The sequence below is a fragment of the Salvelinus fontinalis genome, chromosome 14, assembly GCF_029448725.1.
Source record: "Salvelinus fontinalis isolate EN_2023a chromosome 14, ASM2944872v1, whole genome shotgun sequence".
NCBI lineage: Eukaryota > Metazoa > Chordata > Actinopteri > Salmoniformes > Salmonidae > Salvelinus > Salvelinus fontinalis.
Window position 1 is genome coordinate 35408445 of NC_074678.1, and position 19750 is coordinate 35428194.

The window sequence follows — 19750 nt, forward strand, 5'->3', positions numbered from 1 at the left end:
GTCACATGCTTGGTAAACAACAGGTGTAGACTAAAAGTGAAATGCTTACTGACGGGCCCTTTCCAACAATACGGAGACAAGCATAGAAACAATTATTTGAAAAATAATAGTGTGTGTGTGTGTGTGTGTGTGTGTGTGTGTGTGTGTGTGTGTGTGTGTGTGTGTGTGTGTGTGTGTGTGTGTGTGTGTGTGTGTGTGTGTGTGTGTGTGTGTGTGTGATAGAGTTTGGTCATTGATGATCTGATCTTGTGGAGGCTAACAGAATGCTACCATTGCTCTGTTAATCTCCAAGGCTAGGTTCCATTATATCGGGACAATTACAGTGTTGCTAATGGCCCAACAACCTTAATGGGGAGATGAGGCTGGCTTTATCCTGGGGAAAGGCTGAGCACAACACAAACCTGGGTTGGAGGTGAATGGGAGATGGGGGAGGAAGGGGGAGACGAGACAGCGGAACAAGGAACCATTAGACAAGACACAGGCGAGAGGGAGGGAATAATGGAGGGAGAGGGAGGGCACGGCCTCTAGCAGAGAGAATGGCAGGAGGAAGGAGGCATGGCCTCTAGCAGAGAGAATGGCAGGAGGAAGGAGGGCACGGCCTCTAGCAGAGAGAATGGCAGGAGGAAGGAGGGCACGGCCTCTAGCAGAGAGAATGGCAGGAGGAAGGAGGGCACGGCCTCTAGCAGAGAGAATGGCAGGAGGAAGGAGGCATGGCCTCTAGCAGAGAGAATGGCAGGAGGTAGGAGGAAGGAGGGCACGGCCTCTAGCAGAGAGAATGGCAGGAGGAAGGAGGCATGGCCTCTAGCAGAGAGAATGGCAGGAGGAAGGAGGCACGGCCTCTAGCAGAGAGAATGGCAGGAGGAAGGAGGGCACTGCCTCTAGCAGAGAGAATGGCAGGAGGAAGGAGGGCCCGGCCTCTAGCAGAGAGAATGGCAGGAGGAAGGAGGGCACTGCCTCTAGCAGAGAGAATGGCAGGAGGAAGGAGGGCCCGGCCTCTAGCAGAGAGAATGGCAGGAGGAAGGAGGGCACTGCCTCTAGCAGAGAGAATGGCAGGAGGAAGGAGGGCCCGGCCTCTAGCAGAGAGCATGGCAGGAGGAAGGAGAGGTGTTTAAAGGCCCAATGCATTTTATTTGTCTCAATATCAAATCATTTCTGGGTATTAAATAAGTAATGATAAATATTTTACTAAAATAGCTTCTTAGCAAAGAGCAATTTCTCAAGCAAGAATTTTGATAGGACTGTCTGGGAGTAGTCTGAGTGAGTGGCCTAATTGGACGAGCTTAATGGGAGGGATTATAACCTGAAGACAAGCTGTTATTTTCAGAGAGGTTTGAAACTCTCTTTGTATTGGTCTATTAACCTGTTTGGGCTGCAAGACCGAAATCGGACGAAAATGACAACAGCTGCAGGGCGCGAAATTCAAAATCTATTTTTTTTAAATATTTAACTTTTACACATTAACAAGTCCAATACAGCATTTGAAAGATAAACATCTTGTCAATCCAGCCAACATGTCCGATTTTTTAAATGTTTTACAGAGAAAACACCACATATATTTATGTTAGCTCACCACCAAATACAAAAGTGGACAGACACGTATGGATATGATTATGAAGTATGAATTATGATTCAAGTAGCATGCACAAGCCAACCGAAATAAACTAAAACCAACCTAAAGAGCCCAGAAAAAACTACCTCAGATGACAGTCATATAACATGTTACACAATAAATCTATGTTTTGTTCATAAAAAGTGCATATTTTAGCTATAAATCAGTTTTACATTGATGCTACCCAAAAATGCTAACACATAGCTAGAGTCTGAATCCAGCCGGGAGTAGCCAGAGAAAATACATACACCAACGTCGGCTACTAATTACACCTCATAAAACATTTCAGAAAAACATATGGTGGATAACTAATGAAAGACAGATATCGTGTGAATAAAGCCAACATTTCCGATTTTTGAAGTGTTTTACAGCGAAAACACAATATATCGTTATATTAGCTAACAACATAAGCTAGCATAAGTCAGCACTAGCATTGGTCAAGCGCTAGCCTAGCACAGTTAGCCCACTTAGCACAGCACAGCTCAACAGATATATGAAAAAGCATCCCAAATTGGGTCTTATCTTTGTTGATATTCCATCAGAATGTTGTAACGGGGTCCAATGTCCAGTAGAGTCTTTAGTTGGGTTCCAGAACGAATTATTTCCCTCTTTGGTTAGCAAGCACAATAGCATTGCGGCGCTACACAGCGTTTCTTCAAAAAATTCTTCCGTCGTATCACATCTAAAGTCCAGAATAAATTGCAATAATATAATTAAAGTATATTGAAAAAACATACTTTAGGATGATTTTGTGACATGTATCAAATAATATCGTAGTCAGACATCATATTCACCGTTATCTACCTTGTTCCAGAAGCCGAGACCAAATTATGCTTCGCGCCCGGAATTTTTTTTTAACTGCGCAGGTCTCACAAGAAGGTGTGTTATTCAGTCCATGGACGAGATATTCGACTCCTTTCAATTCTCACTTCCGCATTACAGCCTGACGAAGGCGTGTGACGTGTCCCTATGGTCCCAAGTCAAAGGGCCTTTTATAGAGAAGGTCTTAAAGAGACACATCGCATTTTGGAAATCTCAATTCGGCTGGGAAAATGGCTGTAAAAATATTTCTGTTCGACTTAGAGAAACAATTCAAACCTTTTTAGAAACTATAGACTGTTATCTATCCAACAGTAGTAAATATATGCATATTGGAAAATAAAAAGTTTCTTAGGAGGCCGTTTGAAAATGTGCACACATTTTCCAGTTTTTTCAATATTCAGCTTGCAGCCCAAACAGGTTAACTTATATCGCCTGGTGATGTTGCCAGGCAGGCCAAAACTTCAACCCACCAAAACAGCTCTTACACTGAAACAGCATTATCATTGTTTTCACAAATTCACAATTTTGTGGAAATATATATACAACACAGGAAAATGGCGTTTTGGACTGCAGTGGGCCTTTAACTGTGTCTCACTTTCTTCTTAACACTTTGTTTTTCTCTTCATTCTTCTTTTTGTCATTCTGCTCTCTCTCTCTCTCTCCCTCCCCCCTCTCTCTTTCTCTTTTCCTCCCCTTCTCGCTCTCTCTCTCTCTCCCTTCCCCCCTCTCTCTCTCTCTTTCCCTTCCCCTCTCTCTCTCTCAGCTGGGAATGACCACTATCTCCTGGGTAACAACATAACAGTGGCGGTCCTGGGTATAGTGATTCCTATATGTGAGTACCAGTCTACTGTATCATATGATGCCTGCCTGCTTCTCCCCGCTTCTCTGTCTGTCTGCTTCTGTCTGGGTCTCCCCTGCACATGACGTTGCCTGGTCTGGAAGATGTGAGTGTGAAAGTGTGTTTTGGGTGTATGTGTGTAATGTGTGACAGGAATGTACAAATAACTGCCAAAATAAAGGAAACATTTGAGTAAATGAGGGACCCAACGTATTTTGAAAGCAGGTGCTTCCACACAGATGTGGTTCCTGACTTAATTAAGCAATTACAGTTTTTTACAATCACTAGGACCCATTTCTCAATATTTAGGTCACTTTTTCAAAACTCTTCACACAGTTTTCCTAACCAACTTTCAGCTTGGCACAGCAGTTAATTTCACATCCAAAATGCACTAAAACTACGAAAACACTTCATACTTGTCTCAAATCAACTCATTCTTCCATAACACTAGCAAAGGTTGTCACCCAACAAGCACATTTTGTCACTCATAAAACAATGACCTAAAAACACTAACAGCAGGTAGCATTACACAATGTTTTCTTTTGGAAATGTCTTTATAAAACAAGATTGACACCTCTCTACTGTTTGGAATTCACTGCAGTGTATGTTACAGGAATGAATCAGACATGATGCAATATGCTTCAATATGTTTTATGTCCTTTTTTGGCATTGAGTGATTCCAAAATACAATCATTTGTACAGTGGGGCAAAAAAGTATTTAGTCAGCCACCAATTGTGCAAGTTCTCCCACTTAAAAAGATGAGAGAGGCCTGTAATTTTCATCATAGGTACACTTCAACTATGACAGACAAAATGAGAGAAAAAAATCCAGATAATCACATTGTAGGATTTTTAATGAATTTATTTGCAAATTATGGTGGAAAATAAGTATTTGGTCACCTACAAACAAGCAAGATTTCTGGCTCTCACAGACCTGTAACTTCTTCTTTAAGAGGCTCCTCTGTCCTCCACTCGTTACCTGTATTAATGGCACCTGTTTGAACTTGTTATCAGTATAAAAGACACCTGTCCACAACCTCAAACAGTCACACTCCAAACTCCACTATGGCCAAGACCAAAGAGCTGTCAAAGGACACCAGAAACAAAATTGTAGACCTGCACTAGGCTGGGAAGACTGAATCTGCAATAGGTAAGCAGCTTGGTTTGAAGAAATCAACTTTGGGAGCAATAATTAGGAAATGGAAGACATACAAGACCACTGATAATCTCCCTCGATCTGGGGCTCCACGCAAGATCTCACCCCGTGGGGTCAAAATGATCACAAGGTCCCAGAACCACACGGGGGGACGTAGTGAAAATCCCAGAACCACACAAGGGGACGTAGTGAATGACCTGCAGAGAGCTGGGACCAAAGTAACAAAGCCTACCATCGGTAACACACTACGCCGCCAGGGACTCAAATCCTGCAGTGCCAGACGTTTCCCCCTGCTTAAGCCAGTACATGTCCAGGCCCCTCTGAAGTTTGCTAGAGAGCATTTGGATGATCCAGAAGAAGATTGGGAGAATGTCATATGGTCAGATGAAACCAAAATATAACTTTTTGGTAAAAACTCAACTCGTCGTGTTTGGAGGACAAAGAATGCTGAGTTGCATCCAAAGAACACCATACCTACTGTGAAGCATGGGGGTGGAAACATCATGCTTTGGGGCTGTTTTTCTGCAAAGGGACCAGGACGACTGATCCGTGTAAAGGAAAGAATGAAATGGGCCATGTATCGTGAGATTTTGAGTGAAAACGTCCTTCCATCAGCAAGGGCATTGAAGATGAAACGTGGCTGGGTCTTTCAGCATGACAATGATCCCAAACACACCGCCCGGGCAACGAAGGAGTGGCTTCGTAAGAAGCATTTCAAGGTCCTGGAGTGGCCTAGCCAGTCTCCAGATCTCAACCCCATAGAAAATCTTTGGAGGGAGTTGAAAGTCCGTGTTGCCCAGCAACAGCCCCAAAACATCACTGCTCTAGATGAGATCTGCATGGAGGAATGGGCCAAAATACCAGCAACAGTGTGTGAAAACCTTGTGAAGACTTACAGAAAACGTTTGATCTCTGTCATTGCCAACAAAGGGTATATAACAAAGTATTGAGATAAACTTTTGTTATTGACAAAATACTTATTTTGCACCATCATTTGCAAATAAATTCATAAAAAATCCTACAATGTGATTTTCTGGATTTTTTTCTTCTCATTTTGTCTGTCATAGTTGAAGTATACCTATGATGAAAATTACAGGCCTCTCTCATCTTTTTAAGTGGGAGAACTTGCACAATTGGTGGCTGACTAAATACTTTTTTGCCCCACTGTATATACACCATCTACCGATATAGATACAGTAGCAATGCTAGGCAACTCGGTCTTCTGCATTTGACCACAGGTTCTCATCCACATCACATCTTATGTCATCTTGGGCAATACACCTAGGGAAGAATCTTTAGGCATGCCTGGTCCATCCCTGGTAATCTTCTGCAGATATGTCCAGGCATCCAGCATTCATTGCGTCCAGGATGAACATTTGATCATGTGGATGGTGGTCATAAACCTTCCACCTCCATGAGGAAAATAATTCCTCTATGGGGTTGAGGAATGGAGAGTAAGGTGGGAGGAAAAGTGACACCATCCTGGGATGGGCTGCAAATCACTCTGTGACGGCACAGGAGTGGGGAAATGCCACACTGTCCCATACAATTACAAACGTTGGTCAATTTTGCCTCACTGCAACTCTTTCCTCACCTGGCACAACCCTTCCATAGAGGTCATCCAGGAATGAAATGAGACTCTCTGTGTTGTATGGCCCAATTAGAGGTTTATGTAACAGCAATCCATCAGAGAATTTCAGAGAATATAAAATAAATCCACAAGCCAATATAAGAGTCAGAGTATTACGGTAGTTGGCATTATACCTGAAAACATGCCGCAGTGTGCCTCTGCCCTGTTTGGTTTTGTTCAAAACTACTTCTGTATTTTATAGTCATCTTTCCTGGACATATCGGTTCCTGAGTTGCTTGACTCGTTCAGAGTTCCTCTCAAAGGGACGGTGTACAACTGCTTCATCCTAAGTTGATGTTGTTTCAGAACTCTAGAAATAGTTGATATGCTTACATTGTGAATATTTCCAAATGTAATGTTGTCTGCCAACACTCTGTCCCGAATCTCTGTGAGTTTTATGCCATTGTTTCTGATGACCATATCAACGATTGCAGTTTCCTGCACAGCAGTGAAAATCCTACCTCTCCCACCTGTGTGAGGTAACTGTTGGGTCCTAAGCAGAAATACAAAAACAATTACACACATTGGGTTTGGAGGCTTTGCTCAATTTACACATACGTACTCCTCTCCCTCTCCCAGCCACTCTTCTTCCTCTGTCAGCCACTTCTCTCTATCTCTGGCTGGGTCCATGTTTACACATACGTACTCCTCTCCCTCTCCCAGCCACTCTTCTTCCTCTGTCAGCCACTTCTCTATCTCTGGCTGGGTCCATGTTTACACATACGTACTCCTCTCCCTCTCCCAGCCACTCTTCTTCCTCTGTCAGCCACTTCTCTCTATCTCTGGCTGGGTCCATGTTTACATTACAGTACAGCATTATTCCTAAGATGTCCCCTTTTGTATAGATGGTAATGAAATTGAAAGACTAACACCTGGGTAGGTGTTCAGCTACAATGGGAATTCAGCTGTGGTTGGTCTAACTGTTTTGATAGCATTTCATTTTTTAGATGTGGTATATATTTCAATACGGTATTACTGTAGAAATGTAGCAAATTGCTGTCTTATTTAATTTTGTGTTATGTTAGGTTTTGAACTTAAGTTTAACAGTTTTGAAAAGAGTATGTAAACATGTGCAAATTGGCCTGTAGGTACATAGCGTTTTGGCGGTGTTTGTGTCTGAGTGAGGAAAGAATTCATGAAATTTGAAAGATGTAGTCATTGAATGCATTTTGTGCCAAAGCAATGAAAAATGATCCACAGTTTAGCTGTTTAGTTTAGATCACAGTGACTTTGAAAGAGGAGAGTCTCAAAGGAGCATAGGGTGTGTGTGTGTGTGTGTGTGTGTGTGTGTGTGTGTGTGTGTGTGTGTGTGTGTGTGTGTGTGTGTGTGTGTGTGTGTGTGTGTGTGTGTGTGTGTGTGTGTGTGTGTGTGTGTGTGTGTGTGTGTGTCAGTCACCAGATCTCAACCCAATTTAACACTTATGGGAGATTCTGGTGTTGCTCCAATAAGCATATCATAACAGCCCATGTGAACACATAGGCCTGTCAGTTGTAAAAACATTACTGTACATTTCGATCAAGAGCTCATCAAAATAACATCAGGGATTAAACCCCCCTTATGTCAGATTTGCATATTACCCATGTTATCACATATTACAGGATACAGACCTTAAGATCGCGAACACTGATACAGCTCTATAATAATGTCTGAATTGACTGGCGATCGGCATAATGTGTAAATGACCTTGCTCTAGCATACATTCTGTCTATAACTGAGTCTTTAAAATGAGATATCCCTAACCCCGACCCATTAAATACATCCTACTATTTCTCCCATCCACCCCCTCCTTCCTTCCCACCCTCCGTTCCCCCTTTCATATCGCTCAATGGTTCATTTGATAGTTAATATTCTCCTCCACTCCTCGCTCCATCATTCCCCCTTTCATACACTACATGGACAAAAGTATGTGGACACATTCCAAAATCTCATTCCAGAATCATGGGCATTAATATGGAGTTGGTCCCCCCTTTGCTGATATAACAGCCTCCACTCTTCTGGAAGGCTTTTCACTAGATGTTGGAACATTGCTGCGGGGACTTGCTTCCATTCAGCCACAAGAGCATTAGTGAGGTCGGGCACTGACGTTAGGCGATTTGGCCTGGCTTGCAGTCGGCGTTCCAATTCATCCCAAAGGTGTTCGATGGGGTTGAGGTCAGGGCTCTACGCAGGCCAGTCAATGTTTTCCACACCGATCTTGACAAACCATTTCTATATGCACCTCGCTATGTGCATGCTGAAACAGGAAAGGGCCTTCTCCAAACTGTTGCCACAAAGTTGGAAGCACAGAATTGTCTAGAATGTCATTGTATGCTGTAGCATTAAGATTTCCCTTCACTGGAACTAAGGGGCCTAGCCTGAACCTCCTACACCAAACTTTACAGTTGGCACTATGCATTGGGGCAGGTAGCGTTCTCCTGGCAACCGACAAACCCGGATTCGTCCATTGGACTACCAGATGGTGAAGCGTGATTCATCACTCCAGAGAATGCATTTCCACTGCTCCAATGGCGGAGAGCTTTACACCACTCTAGCCAGCGCTTGGCATTATGCATGGTGTTCTTAGGCTTGTGTGTGGCTGCTCGGCCATGGAAACCCATTTCATGAAGCTCCCAAAGAACAGTTATTGTACTGACGTTGCTTCCAGAGGCAGTTTGGAAGCAACCAAGGACAAGTTTGGAAGCAACCAAGGACAGACGATTTTTACGTGCTTCAGCACTTGGCTGTCCCGTTCTTGTGCTGCCTACCACTTCATGGCTGAGCCGTTGTTGCTCCTAGATGTTTCCATTTCACAATAACAGCACTTACGGTTGACCGGGACAGAAATTTGACAAACTGACTTGTTGGAAAGCTGGCATCCAAAGACAGTGCCACGTTGAAAGTTACTGAGCTCTTCAGTAAGGCCATTCTACTGCCAATGTTTGTCTATGGAGATTGCATGGCCGTGTGCTCGATTTTATACACCTGTCCGCAACGAGTGTGGCTGAAATAGCCAAATCCACTAATTTGAAGGGATGTCCACATACTTTTGGCCATGCAGTGTATCTCTCAATGGTTATTTCCATGGTTAATTCTCCCTCGCTATTGCAGGAGATCTTCAGATCCAAGCTATTTGTAGAGGAAAGTCTGATTGAGAACATCTTAATTGAGTGTTTACACAAGAACAAAGGGATTTCTGGGGGTTCAGGCCCTTAATCATAGAGGAGTCTCCAGTGCCCACCCACAATAGACCAATTAGTCTGGGTCTTCCATGGGAATACCTCCACTCCACTTCTGATGGGGGAAATTAGGACTGGGAACGCCAGCCAAAGCTGAGCGGAGAAGCCAGACATATCCCCTCCTCCCCAGCCCCCATTTCCTTTTCCTGGAATACCACTATACCCAGCCATGTATTGAATTTGTGTGTAGGCTACAATATGCGAGCGCGTGTGTGTGGTTTGGTTGTACATGTGCCATGCATGAGTGTGTGTGGCTATTTGTGTGTGGGCTTGGGATTGGGTGTGCTTGCTTCTGTGTGCATTTACACATGGGTGTATTTGTGTGTTTGTGTGTTTGTGTGTGTGTGTGTGTGTGTTCATTGCCGTTTGCGGTGATACTAGGATGTGTTTGTATGCTAAAGCACCGCTTTGTCTCCCCTGGCTGTGTTAACGCTCCCGCCGTGTGTGTGTGCGTGTGTGTGTCGCTGTGTTTCATACATGCAGTTCCTATCCTTGCCACAGTGGTCATCGGCCTGCTCTGCACCGCCGGATACCTGATCTGGTGTAACTGGCGCCGGAAGAACACCAAGAGTATGAACTTCGACAACCCCGTCTACCGTAAGACCACGGAGGACGACGATGACGAGATTCACATCGGTCGTACTGGAGAGTCTATCGGTCACGTCTACCCCGCTGTGAGTGGCAGCGCCCACCAGCCATTCCTAGCCCTGCCCCTGGGGGGCGGGATCACAGACAGCAACTCCCATTGGTACTCGGGGGCGCCCATGCATCCCACCGGCAAATGAGATGAGAAGGGGTGGGACTTGGAGATAGAGAGAGGGTTGGAGTGTGTGGGGGTGGGAGAGTCTCCAAGACAGGGACAGGCTTACATCCTCACACACACACACACACACACACACACACACACACACACACACACACACACACACACACACACACACACACACACACACACACACACACACACACACACACACACACACACTTAAGTCACAAAATCATTCCAAAAACTTCCTTGGTCAAACACAGATGTTGAGCCCTTCATCACCAGCCCATCACCACATTATCTTCACCTTCATTCATCATATAGTCTATTGGGTCTCTATACATCTCCACATTTCTTCATTCATCAGATAGTCTATTGGGTCTCTATCCATCTCCACATTCCGTGTTTTGACAGTGTGTGTCACTGTGTTGTCGTTGTGCGTTAGGGAGGCACAGCGCCCTGGGTTGTAGCTTTACTCTCTCCTCTATGAAGACTTAGTGAAGGGAGCGTCAAACCTGCTCGATCCCCTTTGGAGTGTAAATTAGGCAAAAGGGGAACAGTAACCAGAACAGAAACAGCCCCTTAGATGACGGGACAATCTTTAATCATATTCATTTATTCCTGATTATTCTTGTTTTTAATGACATATTTCTCTGCATGAGCGTTTAGTTTTTCAAGCGGTGTACTTGTAAGGTATCTTCAACAGAGATCTGCTGGTAAACATGAACAAGACAGAGGTGGGAGGGGTTAGCGCTGTGATCAGTTTGCATGGTGACACGCATTGCTGTCGTGGCGTGGTAGAGACAGCAGGAGAGAGGGGTGGGACTATGGCTGCATGATAGGTTATACACACACACACCTGGTATGCTACAGTGCTGTGCTGAGAGGTCATGTTGAATAACACCTCATCTTAAGAGCGGGTAGTGGGTTAGGAAACAAGCTTCCACCTGGGCTTTCCCTATTCTCTTTTCTTCTCCTCTCCCCTCCCTCCTCCTCTCCTCTCTTCATGGTGTTTCAGTCAGAGAGAGACATCAGAATGTCCTGAGGTGGATCTCTGTAAGCCCCTGCAGCTCTCCTCACATCACTGCCAAATCAGTGTGCTGAGGATAGAGGGATGAGAGGAGGAGGACTGGGATCTGCATTAAGGAGAGCTTTTCTCTTTTGCTCTGTCTCTATGTTGCTCTCTTTCTCTCACTTTTAGTTCTCTTCCTCTGTCCTTTCTGCTCTTTATCTTTCTGGTCCTCTCTGTCTCAGTCTCCCTTTCAGCTCTCCTTCAAACACACACTGAAACACAGACACACACACAAACACTGTGGTAACTTTGTTTTATCTGCTCTCTGCAGCGCGTGGCGCTCAGTCTGGAGGATGACGGATTCCCCTGAGGGGCACGCCGTGTCTCCGCCCCATCCCTCCATATCCTGGGGTGACCACACTGCAGAGGAGGGGGGCACAGAGAGAGAGAGTGAGAGAGAGCCTGCTCATACAGTAATCTAACCCCCCAAGGACGTTAGGACGTATATTTTACTTATACGTGTACCCCCCAACTCGTGTCTCTAAAACACATCCTCTCTCTCTCTTACACCTAACTGTAATGTCCTACTACTTTACTACTAGTTACAACTGCGCTGTCCTCTGCTCTTCTCTTAGCTCCTCGTTAGTTAGGTAGTTCCTGTAGTTAGATGTAGTGCTGAATGCTACTGTCTGTCTTACTGATGACTAACCTCATTGCCCATCAGTGCACATGTAAATAGAGGCTGGTTCTCCCTGGGTAGACTACTGTACTGTGCCAGCAACAGGGGAATGGCCAGCTGTATTTAATTATTATTTTGTTTTGACTTTATTTATTGTTTGTGTTTGCTGGTGAAAATATGATCGGGCCAGGCCTGTGCCACTGAGGATAGGCTACGCATGGCTAGAGCCAAGTGGAATGGGTGTAGGGATGAGGGTGTTGGGGGGTATTTTGTGTGGGGGGCATGCCAGAGGGCAGCGCCACAGGAAAAAGCAGCAGGGCAGAACTCGGGTGAGGGAGGATTATGGGTAATCCGCTCTGCTGTCACCCAGAGGTACACAAAAGTTACTAGATAATGACCAGGGGGAAGGGACGGGGTGGGATGGAGGTCGGAGGACGTTTTTTAAACTAGGAAGATTTGGTGGTACACATTCCCTGCTGTTGGTCTCTGTGTCTGTGTGAGCAGAGATGTTTTTCTCTAACTTTGGAAGACGTTTTAGGGACTCTGTAGAAGAGGGTCCCACTACTGATTTAAATGGAAGGAAAATGACAACCCAATGAAGAAACAGAACTGAGCACTGGATTTGTGTTAGATTGCCGGCCAGAATCACAGCTTCTGAGTTGAATACAGTTGTATATCAGTCAGGGTATCCACTAGCTTCCACTACCATTTCCTGTCTGGTTAGTTCCCATACTTACGTCTTCCGTACTGAGGATATATTTCAGTATATTTCAGTTCTCAGTGTAATAAGGAGTGGATGGACTACTATAAACAGAAGCAAGATATATTTTACTAGAGAAGACATCCATTGTTGGGTTTGCAGAATCAGTCTGGGTGTGGTACACTGGATTGTTTGGGGGACTATCATCCATGCAATAGCATTCTGTCTTCCATGCCATTAGAACCTGCCTAGCAACAGGTGATATCATCAGGGAGGGGCCCTCTGCACCAGCACAGTTATGGGACTGAAGGAAACAATTTATTGTGATTCTGTCATAGGTTCATAATAAGCGAATAGGTACAGTGGATAGTTTTGAGTGTGTACATTTATGCTCTGCTACTGAACAAACAAACTTGACTATTTTCTTCTATAGCACTGGATATAAGAGCGTCTGCTAAATGACTTAAATGTAAATGTAAATGAAGGCCCAATTGAGAGACGTGGCTGTCTAAGCTCTTTCTGTAAGCAAGACTTCACTAGAGCTGTTTAGCTGTCTTTCTGCTGGTAGTCAGTACACTGTCGAGGATTCATATGAGAACCTGCTAACTGAAGGTATTGACTTCAACTACTCCATCTTCTTTCTGTAAGAAAGCACAGAGACTTTTGGGAAGGAAGTGGGACACATGCTAGTGCATGTATTCACACAGAGACACAGACATACACACACAGAAATACACACACAGAGACACAGACATACACACACAGAAATACACAGACATTCACACACAGAAATACACACACAGAGACACAGACATACACACACAGAAATACACACACAGAGACACAGACATTCACACACAGAGACACAGACATTCACACACAGAGACACACACACAGAGACACAGACATTCACACACAGAGACACACACACAGAGACACAGACATTCACACAAAGAAACACACACACAGAGACACAGACATTCACACAAAGAAACACACACACAGAGACACAGACATTCACACAAAGAAACACACACACAGAGACACAGACATTCACACAAAGAAATACACACACAGAGACACAGACATACACACACAGAGACACACACACGGAGACACAGACATTCACACACAGAAACACACACACACACACAGACACAGACATACACACACAGAAATACACACACAGAGACACAGACATACACACACAGAGACACAGAAACACACACACGGAGACACAGACATTCACACACAGACACAGACATACACACACAGACATACACACACAGACACAGACATACACACACAGAGACACAGACATACACACACACACAGAAACACGCACACACAGACACAGACTTACACACACACAGAAACACACACACACGGAGAAACACACTTACATACACAATTTGGCAGACAGGCTGCATTTGTGGTGCTCGAGGCAGCTCGCTCAGTGGTTGATTGGCTGATTTATGATAGCTATACATCATGGCTCTCCTTCCTTCAATGGAAATTTTTGCTTCCAGGTGATGACAGGAGGATGAGAGAGAGCAGCCACAGGTTAGCCGATCTGTATATTTATGGACATGCCAATCTAATCAATGGTTTTGCTCTCTGGCAAATCAGGTGATAGAGTGCCTATACAGTGCCTTGCAAAAGTATTCATCCCCCTTGACGTTTTTCATATTTTGTTGCATTACAACCTGTAATTTAAATGGATTTTCATTTGGATTTCATGTAATGGACATACACAAAATAGTCCAAATTGTTGAAGTGAAATGAAAAAAATTACTTGTTTAAATTATTTTTTTAACATTTTAAACAGAAAAGTGGTGCGTGCATATCTATTCACCCCCTTCGCTATGAAGCCCCTAAATAAGATCTGGTGCAACCAATTACCTTCAGAAGTCACATAATTAGTCAAAATAAAGTCCACCTGTGTGCAATCTAAGTGACACATGATCTGTCACATGATCTCAGTATATATTCACCTGTTCTGAAAGGCCCCAGAGGCTGCAACACCACTAAGCAAGGGGCACCACCAAGCAAGTGGCACCATGAAGACCAAGGAGCTCTCCAAACAGGTTAGGGACAAAGTTGTGGAGAAGTACAGAGCAGGGTTGGGTTATAAAAAAATATCCAAAACTTTGAACATCCCACGGAGCACCATTAAATACATTTTTCAAAAATGTCATGAATATGGCACCACAACAAACCTGCCAAGAGAGGGTCGCCCACCAACACTCACAGAACAGGCATGGAGGGCATTGATCAGAGAGGCAACAAAGAGACCAAAGATAACCCTGAAGGAGCTGCAAAACTCCACAGCGGAGATTGGAGTATCTGTCCATAGTACCACTTTAAGCCGTTGTCGTGTCTTTGCCATCATTAAAATGAGGACTGTTATTTTATCAAATCAATTCTCTGTAATTATTATTACATGATTAAACTAATCATGTAAATGTAATTAACTAGGACGTCGGGGCACCAAGGAAAGTATTCTGATTACAAAGTTATTATTTTCCTAATATAACTTTCAGATATTTTAATATCTGAACAATTAGTCTTCTAATTAATGAATTGTTCTTTACCTCACGTTAGTCTCATTCCAAATGTCGTAAATTGTTGGTTATCTGCACGAACCCAGTCTTCACTATGAATCATCCATACATCAATTGTCTCAATCATTTATTTATTAAATAACTAAATAATCACAGAAATGCATCAACAAACAAACAAAGTAGATGTGATTACAAGGAAATGGTAGGGGATGTGCCCTAGTGGGCTAAACCAGTACAAAGGGACTGAGAAGGGCGCGAAAGACAAAAGACCCTACAAAGTTGATAATTATAACAATTTAAATGCTAATCCTTTACACATGAACGCTCACTCATTCGGGAATAATTGCAATCAATATATATATTTATGTGTCGTCGTGATCTCTGTTGGAATCGTCCTTCTTTCTGTTGGAAGTTCATCCGCCCATCTCTCTGCGTCCCTGGAGTCTTTGGTTAGAATGATTACTTTAGAGTAACATTCAGAAATATTCTTATGAATAGATGTTTCGGTGGTTGTCAGTCCTTGCATCTCAGTGGTACATAATTTCTAGCAGCAGACTAGTAATTAGTATTGAAGATTTGCTCTTATTCTGTCGGAATCGATAGTCTCAGAGTTTCAACAACCATTACAACCTTAGCTTATACTGAGGTTTTTATGGTCTCTACTCAATCCTCCGCCCCCTCTGTGATCGAGGTAAGCTTGGTCTGAAGGGAAATTCCCAAGGTGGGGGTTATATCCAGAACATTAGGAAAGGGCTGTCCCATGACGCCAGATCAATGTCTGTGCTCATGGGGCGGGCCTATGACTTAGTTAAACTACAAAGGGAATTGGAGTTTCCTTCATTCAACAGTTTAAAATCACATTACATAATTTCACAAATAGTTTCATCTTTACCCATTAATTTTATACAACAAGTAGATGCAAGCCTCACAACTGAGACTCTTGTATAAACAGAGTTATGGTAATGTGGCTGTATTGTCTCTCATGAGTTTCACAAACATTAAACGAAATGGACCGGTCTTAGCTGGTTTCTCCCCCGACCGTGTACACATTCTCCAAAACATGGACATTGTTCAGTTCTCAAGTTCTATGATGGAGAAGAGGTTCCTTTGTTCTCCTGTGAAACCTTCTCTCTATACTGCCTGGCCACGAGGAGAGAGACTCCTCTAGGAATTTATGACCTGTGGGGGAAGAGAGAGGTGGTGAGAGAGAAGGTGGATGGTGCTCGCTATACCCAAAGAGGGCCACGTCATGACACCTTACACTCCACAGAGCTGGGCTTTAGGGAAGAGTAGCCATAAAAAAAGGCATTGCTTCAAGAAAAAAATAAGCAAACACGTTTGGTGTTCGCCAAAAGGCATGTGGGAGACTCCACAAACATATGGAAAAAGGTGATGACACTAAAATGTAGCTTTTTGGCCATCATGGAAAACGCTATCGGCAGGGACTGGGAAATTGGTCAGAATCGAAGGAATGATGGATGGCGCTAAATACAGGGAAATTCTTGAAGGAAACCTATTTCAGTCTTCCAGACATTTGAGACTGGGACGGAGGTTCACCTTCCAGCAGGACAATGACACTAAGCTTACTGTTAAAGCAACACTTGAGTGGTTTAAGGGGAAACATTTAAATGTCTTGGAATGGCCTAGTCAAAGCCCAGACTCCAATCAAATTGAGAATCTGTGGTATGACTTAAAGATTGCTGTACAGCAGCGGAATCCGTCCAACTTGAAGGAGCTGGAGCAGATTTGCCTTGAAGAATGGGCAAAAATCCCAGTGGCTATATGTGCCAAGCTTATAAAGACATACCCCAAGAGACTTGCAGCTGTAATTGCTGCAAAAAGTGGCTCTACATAGTATTGACTTTGGGGAGGGTGAATAGTTATCCAAGCTCAAGTATTTCTTGTTTGTTTCACAATAAAAATATTTTGCATCTTCAAAGTGGTAGGCATGTTGTGTAAATCAAATGATACAAACCCCCAAAAATCTATTTTAATTACAGGTTGTAAGGCAACAAAATAGGAAAAATGCCAAGGGGGGTGAATACTTTCGCAAGCCACTGTATATGGTAACTGCCAAAATAAAGGAAACCCGTAAATAAGGGATACAAAGAATATAGGTGCTTCCACAGAGGTGTGGTTCTTAAGTTAATTGAGCAATTAACATCCCTTCATGCTTAGGGTCATGTATAAAAATGGCCAGTTGCCCATTATATTGGGTACCATGGCTAGAAGAAGAGATCTCAGTGACTTTGAAAGAGGGGTTTCAAAGGAGCATAGGGGGATTAAAGTGTGTGTGTGTGTGTGTGTGTGTGTGTGTGTGTGTGTGTGTGTGTGTGTGTGTGTGTGTGTGTGTGTGTGTGTGTGTGTGTGTGTGTGTGTGTGTGTGTGTGTGTGTGTGTGTGTGTGTGTGTGTGTGTGTCAGTCACCAGAGCTCCACTCAATTGAACACAATTTCAACCTCCGTCAACAAAACACCAAAATAAAAGCTGTTCTGGTGGCTCAACACCTTATTAAAATCTGTTATGTTGGTGTTTCCTTTATTTTGACAGATACCTGTAGATCTCTGTGGATTTGTGCACCGCCTGGCGCATAACTGGTGCCTTGGAACATAGTGTATGTGTCTGTGTGTGTGTTTTGGTTTTTACGTGTGAAGTAAGTTGGATATTTCTGCTTTTATGAACTGTAAGTCAATGCTATGCTCTGATCATTGTACTGAGAGCATTCTATATAGCATTCGATATATATATATAGCTCCTTTTTATTTATAGGTCTATCTATAGGTCTATCTATAGGTTTATCTATAGGTCTATCTATAGGTTTATCTATAGGTCTATCTATAGGTCTATCTATAGGTCTATCTATAGGTGTATCTATAGGTTTATCTATAGGTCTATCTATAGGTTTATCTATAGGTATATCTATAGGTCTATCTATAGGTTTATCTATAGGTATATCTATAGGTGTTTTAGTGACTTTAACCCGAGTGGTCAGTATCCTAGGCAACCATGAAGTTTGTCCGGATTGCCTTTAGATGAACAAGTCAACGTGGAAACAAGTCTTCAATATCTCTCACTACTCTATGGCATTGAAGCACACAGATCCTTCAGCCACTGGTAACAGTTGGTTGTTATTACTGAATTGTTTAAAGGTCCAGTGGTTTCTTACGGCTCTGGTATAGCCTCCTAGGACCTTTCTGGTCAACAAACCTCAGTAGATTTGTTTTCCTAGAGCTTTTTACCATCCTCTCCTCTTCTCTCACATCATTTTCTCTATGTACTTCTAATGGTGGTTCCTCAATCAATGATACCAGGCCCATGCTGCTCCATCATCAGACTCCATTGTGACTAACACCAACGCACATCACCTCCCCTCTATCTAGCTGTCACTCTCACTACCATCTCTCACCTCTTCTTAGCCATTTACATTTTGTTTTCACTATCGTTCTGGAAGGGTAGACTGAACACACTGGAAGAACTGAAGGAAAGTAGACCCAGTAGAAGAACAAGGGAGGAAAAGAGGAACCTCTACAGAACAACGGAACACACCTCTGAGAACCTGCCGATACTGGAACCCAGAGAACTGACACCGGTGATTCTGGAACCCTACGTGATTCTCCTCCATGACCTCTGTCTGTTGTTATAGTTGATAACCCAGTGACTCTCCTGCTGCTGGTTGGTTCTTCTCTGTGTGTTTCTGTGTGAATAAGACATTGTCATGTTTCTTCAAATCTAACACTGTTTGAGCTTTACTGGATGTTTATTACTTGAAGGTTAATGTTTAGTTCAGACTCCTTTTTCATACCTGTCAATGTCATTGTAAAATGGGTGTGGAGGGGGGGGTGTAGTGGCGGGGGTTTGAGGTGTGTTTGGGGAGTGAAGGGAGGGAGTGGGGGGTTCATAAGGTAATGTCAAACATTCTGGGTCAAACCTCCACAGCCATATCGGAGACATTTTGTACGCTGTTTGTTGCACAAACTTTTCAAGAAGCATTCTGCACTGTGTAAAGGGGTACGTACATAGGAGGGGTTACCAATCGGTACAGTCCAATGGTTTTGAATCATGAACTTGTAAATACGTTTTCATAAAGCAAAACTTTTGATAATGTTTTAAAGGTATCTGTAAAAATAGATGTACATAAGACTCCAGGTAAAAACAGGAGTGTAGACCATATCTGCATTTATTTGTACACAAGAGCACTGGATTTCTTTACTACTTGATTGTAACAAAAATTAATTATCAGCCAAAGTGTTTTTATTCTTTTTTTCCTGTCTGTTTTTAATTTTGTTTTGCTTTTTAACAGTAAAGCATTGTAGAAATTAGGTTGTTTATTCTGTATTTAATTCTGTTCAATAGGTTTAGTTGTTTTGGGTTTTAAACGAGGGGTTATCCTTTCATTTATTGGTGCCTTGTTGGTGCTCCTGTATATTTTACTTGGTTGTTTCTGTTTTGGTGTTTTGTGTCCGTAGGATGGGGAGAGGGAGTTCAAACTTAGCAACTTCTGTACTTACATGAAATATCTGTACTGTATGCCAAAATGGTCTCACTCACGTTTCTATGAAATCAAGCTGTTGATAAATATCTCTATATATTGATATATTAAATTTATAAAAATCGGCCAATTCTTGTTGTGTGTCGCGTTGTTATTGTCCCCCTCTTGTTTCCTTGCTTCTGTATTGAGCACTTCTCCGGAGAAAGGGAGGGTGGGACAGAGAGAGAGAGAGAGAGAGAGTGGAGAGACAGAGCGAGAGGAGGTAAAGAA

At 43.2% G+C, this 19750-nt stretch overlaps 1 protein-coding gene across 7 annotated transcripts in view; it reads left to right on the top strand.

The window, feature by feature from the left end:
• Positions 1 to 19610, top strand: part of LOC129810734 (low-density lipoprotein receptor-related protein 8-like) — a 358998-nt gene extending 339388 nt beyond the window's left edge. For 2 of the 7 annotated variants that reach the window (XM_055861532.1, XM_055861536.1), the window contains 2 exons: positions 3195 to 3263; positions 9755 to 19610. In XM_055861532.1, coding sequence (XP_055717507.1) covers positions 3195 to 3263; positions 9755 to 10056 — 371 coding nt within the window. In that variant the 3' untranslated portion in view covers positions 10057 to 19610. The remainder of the gene's footprint in view (positions 1 to 3194; positions 3264 to 9754) is intronic. The other 5 variants (XR_008752777.1, XM_055861534.1, XM_055861535.1 and 2 more) reach the window with 5 other exon arrangements.
• The last annotated feature ends 140 nt before the right edge of the window (positions 19611 to 19750 follow it).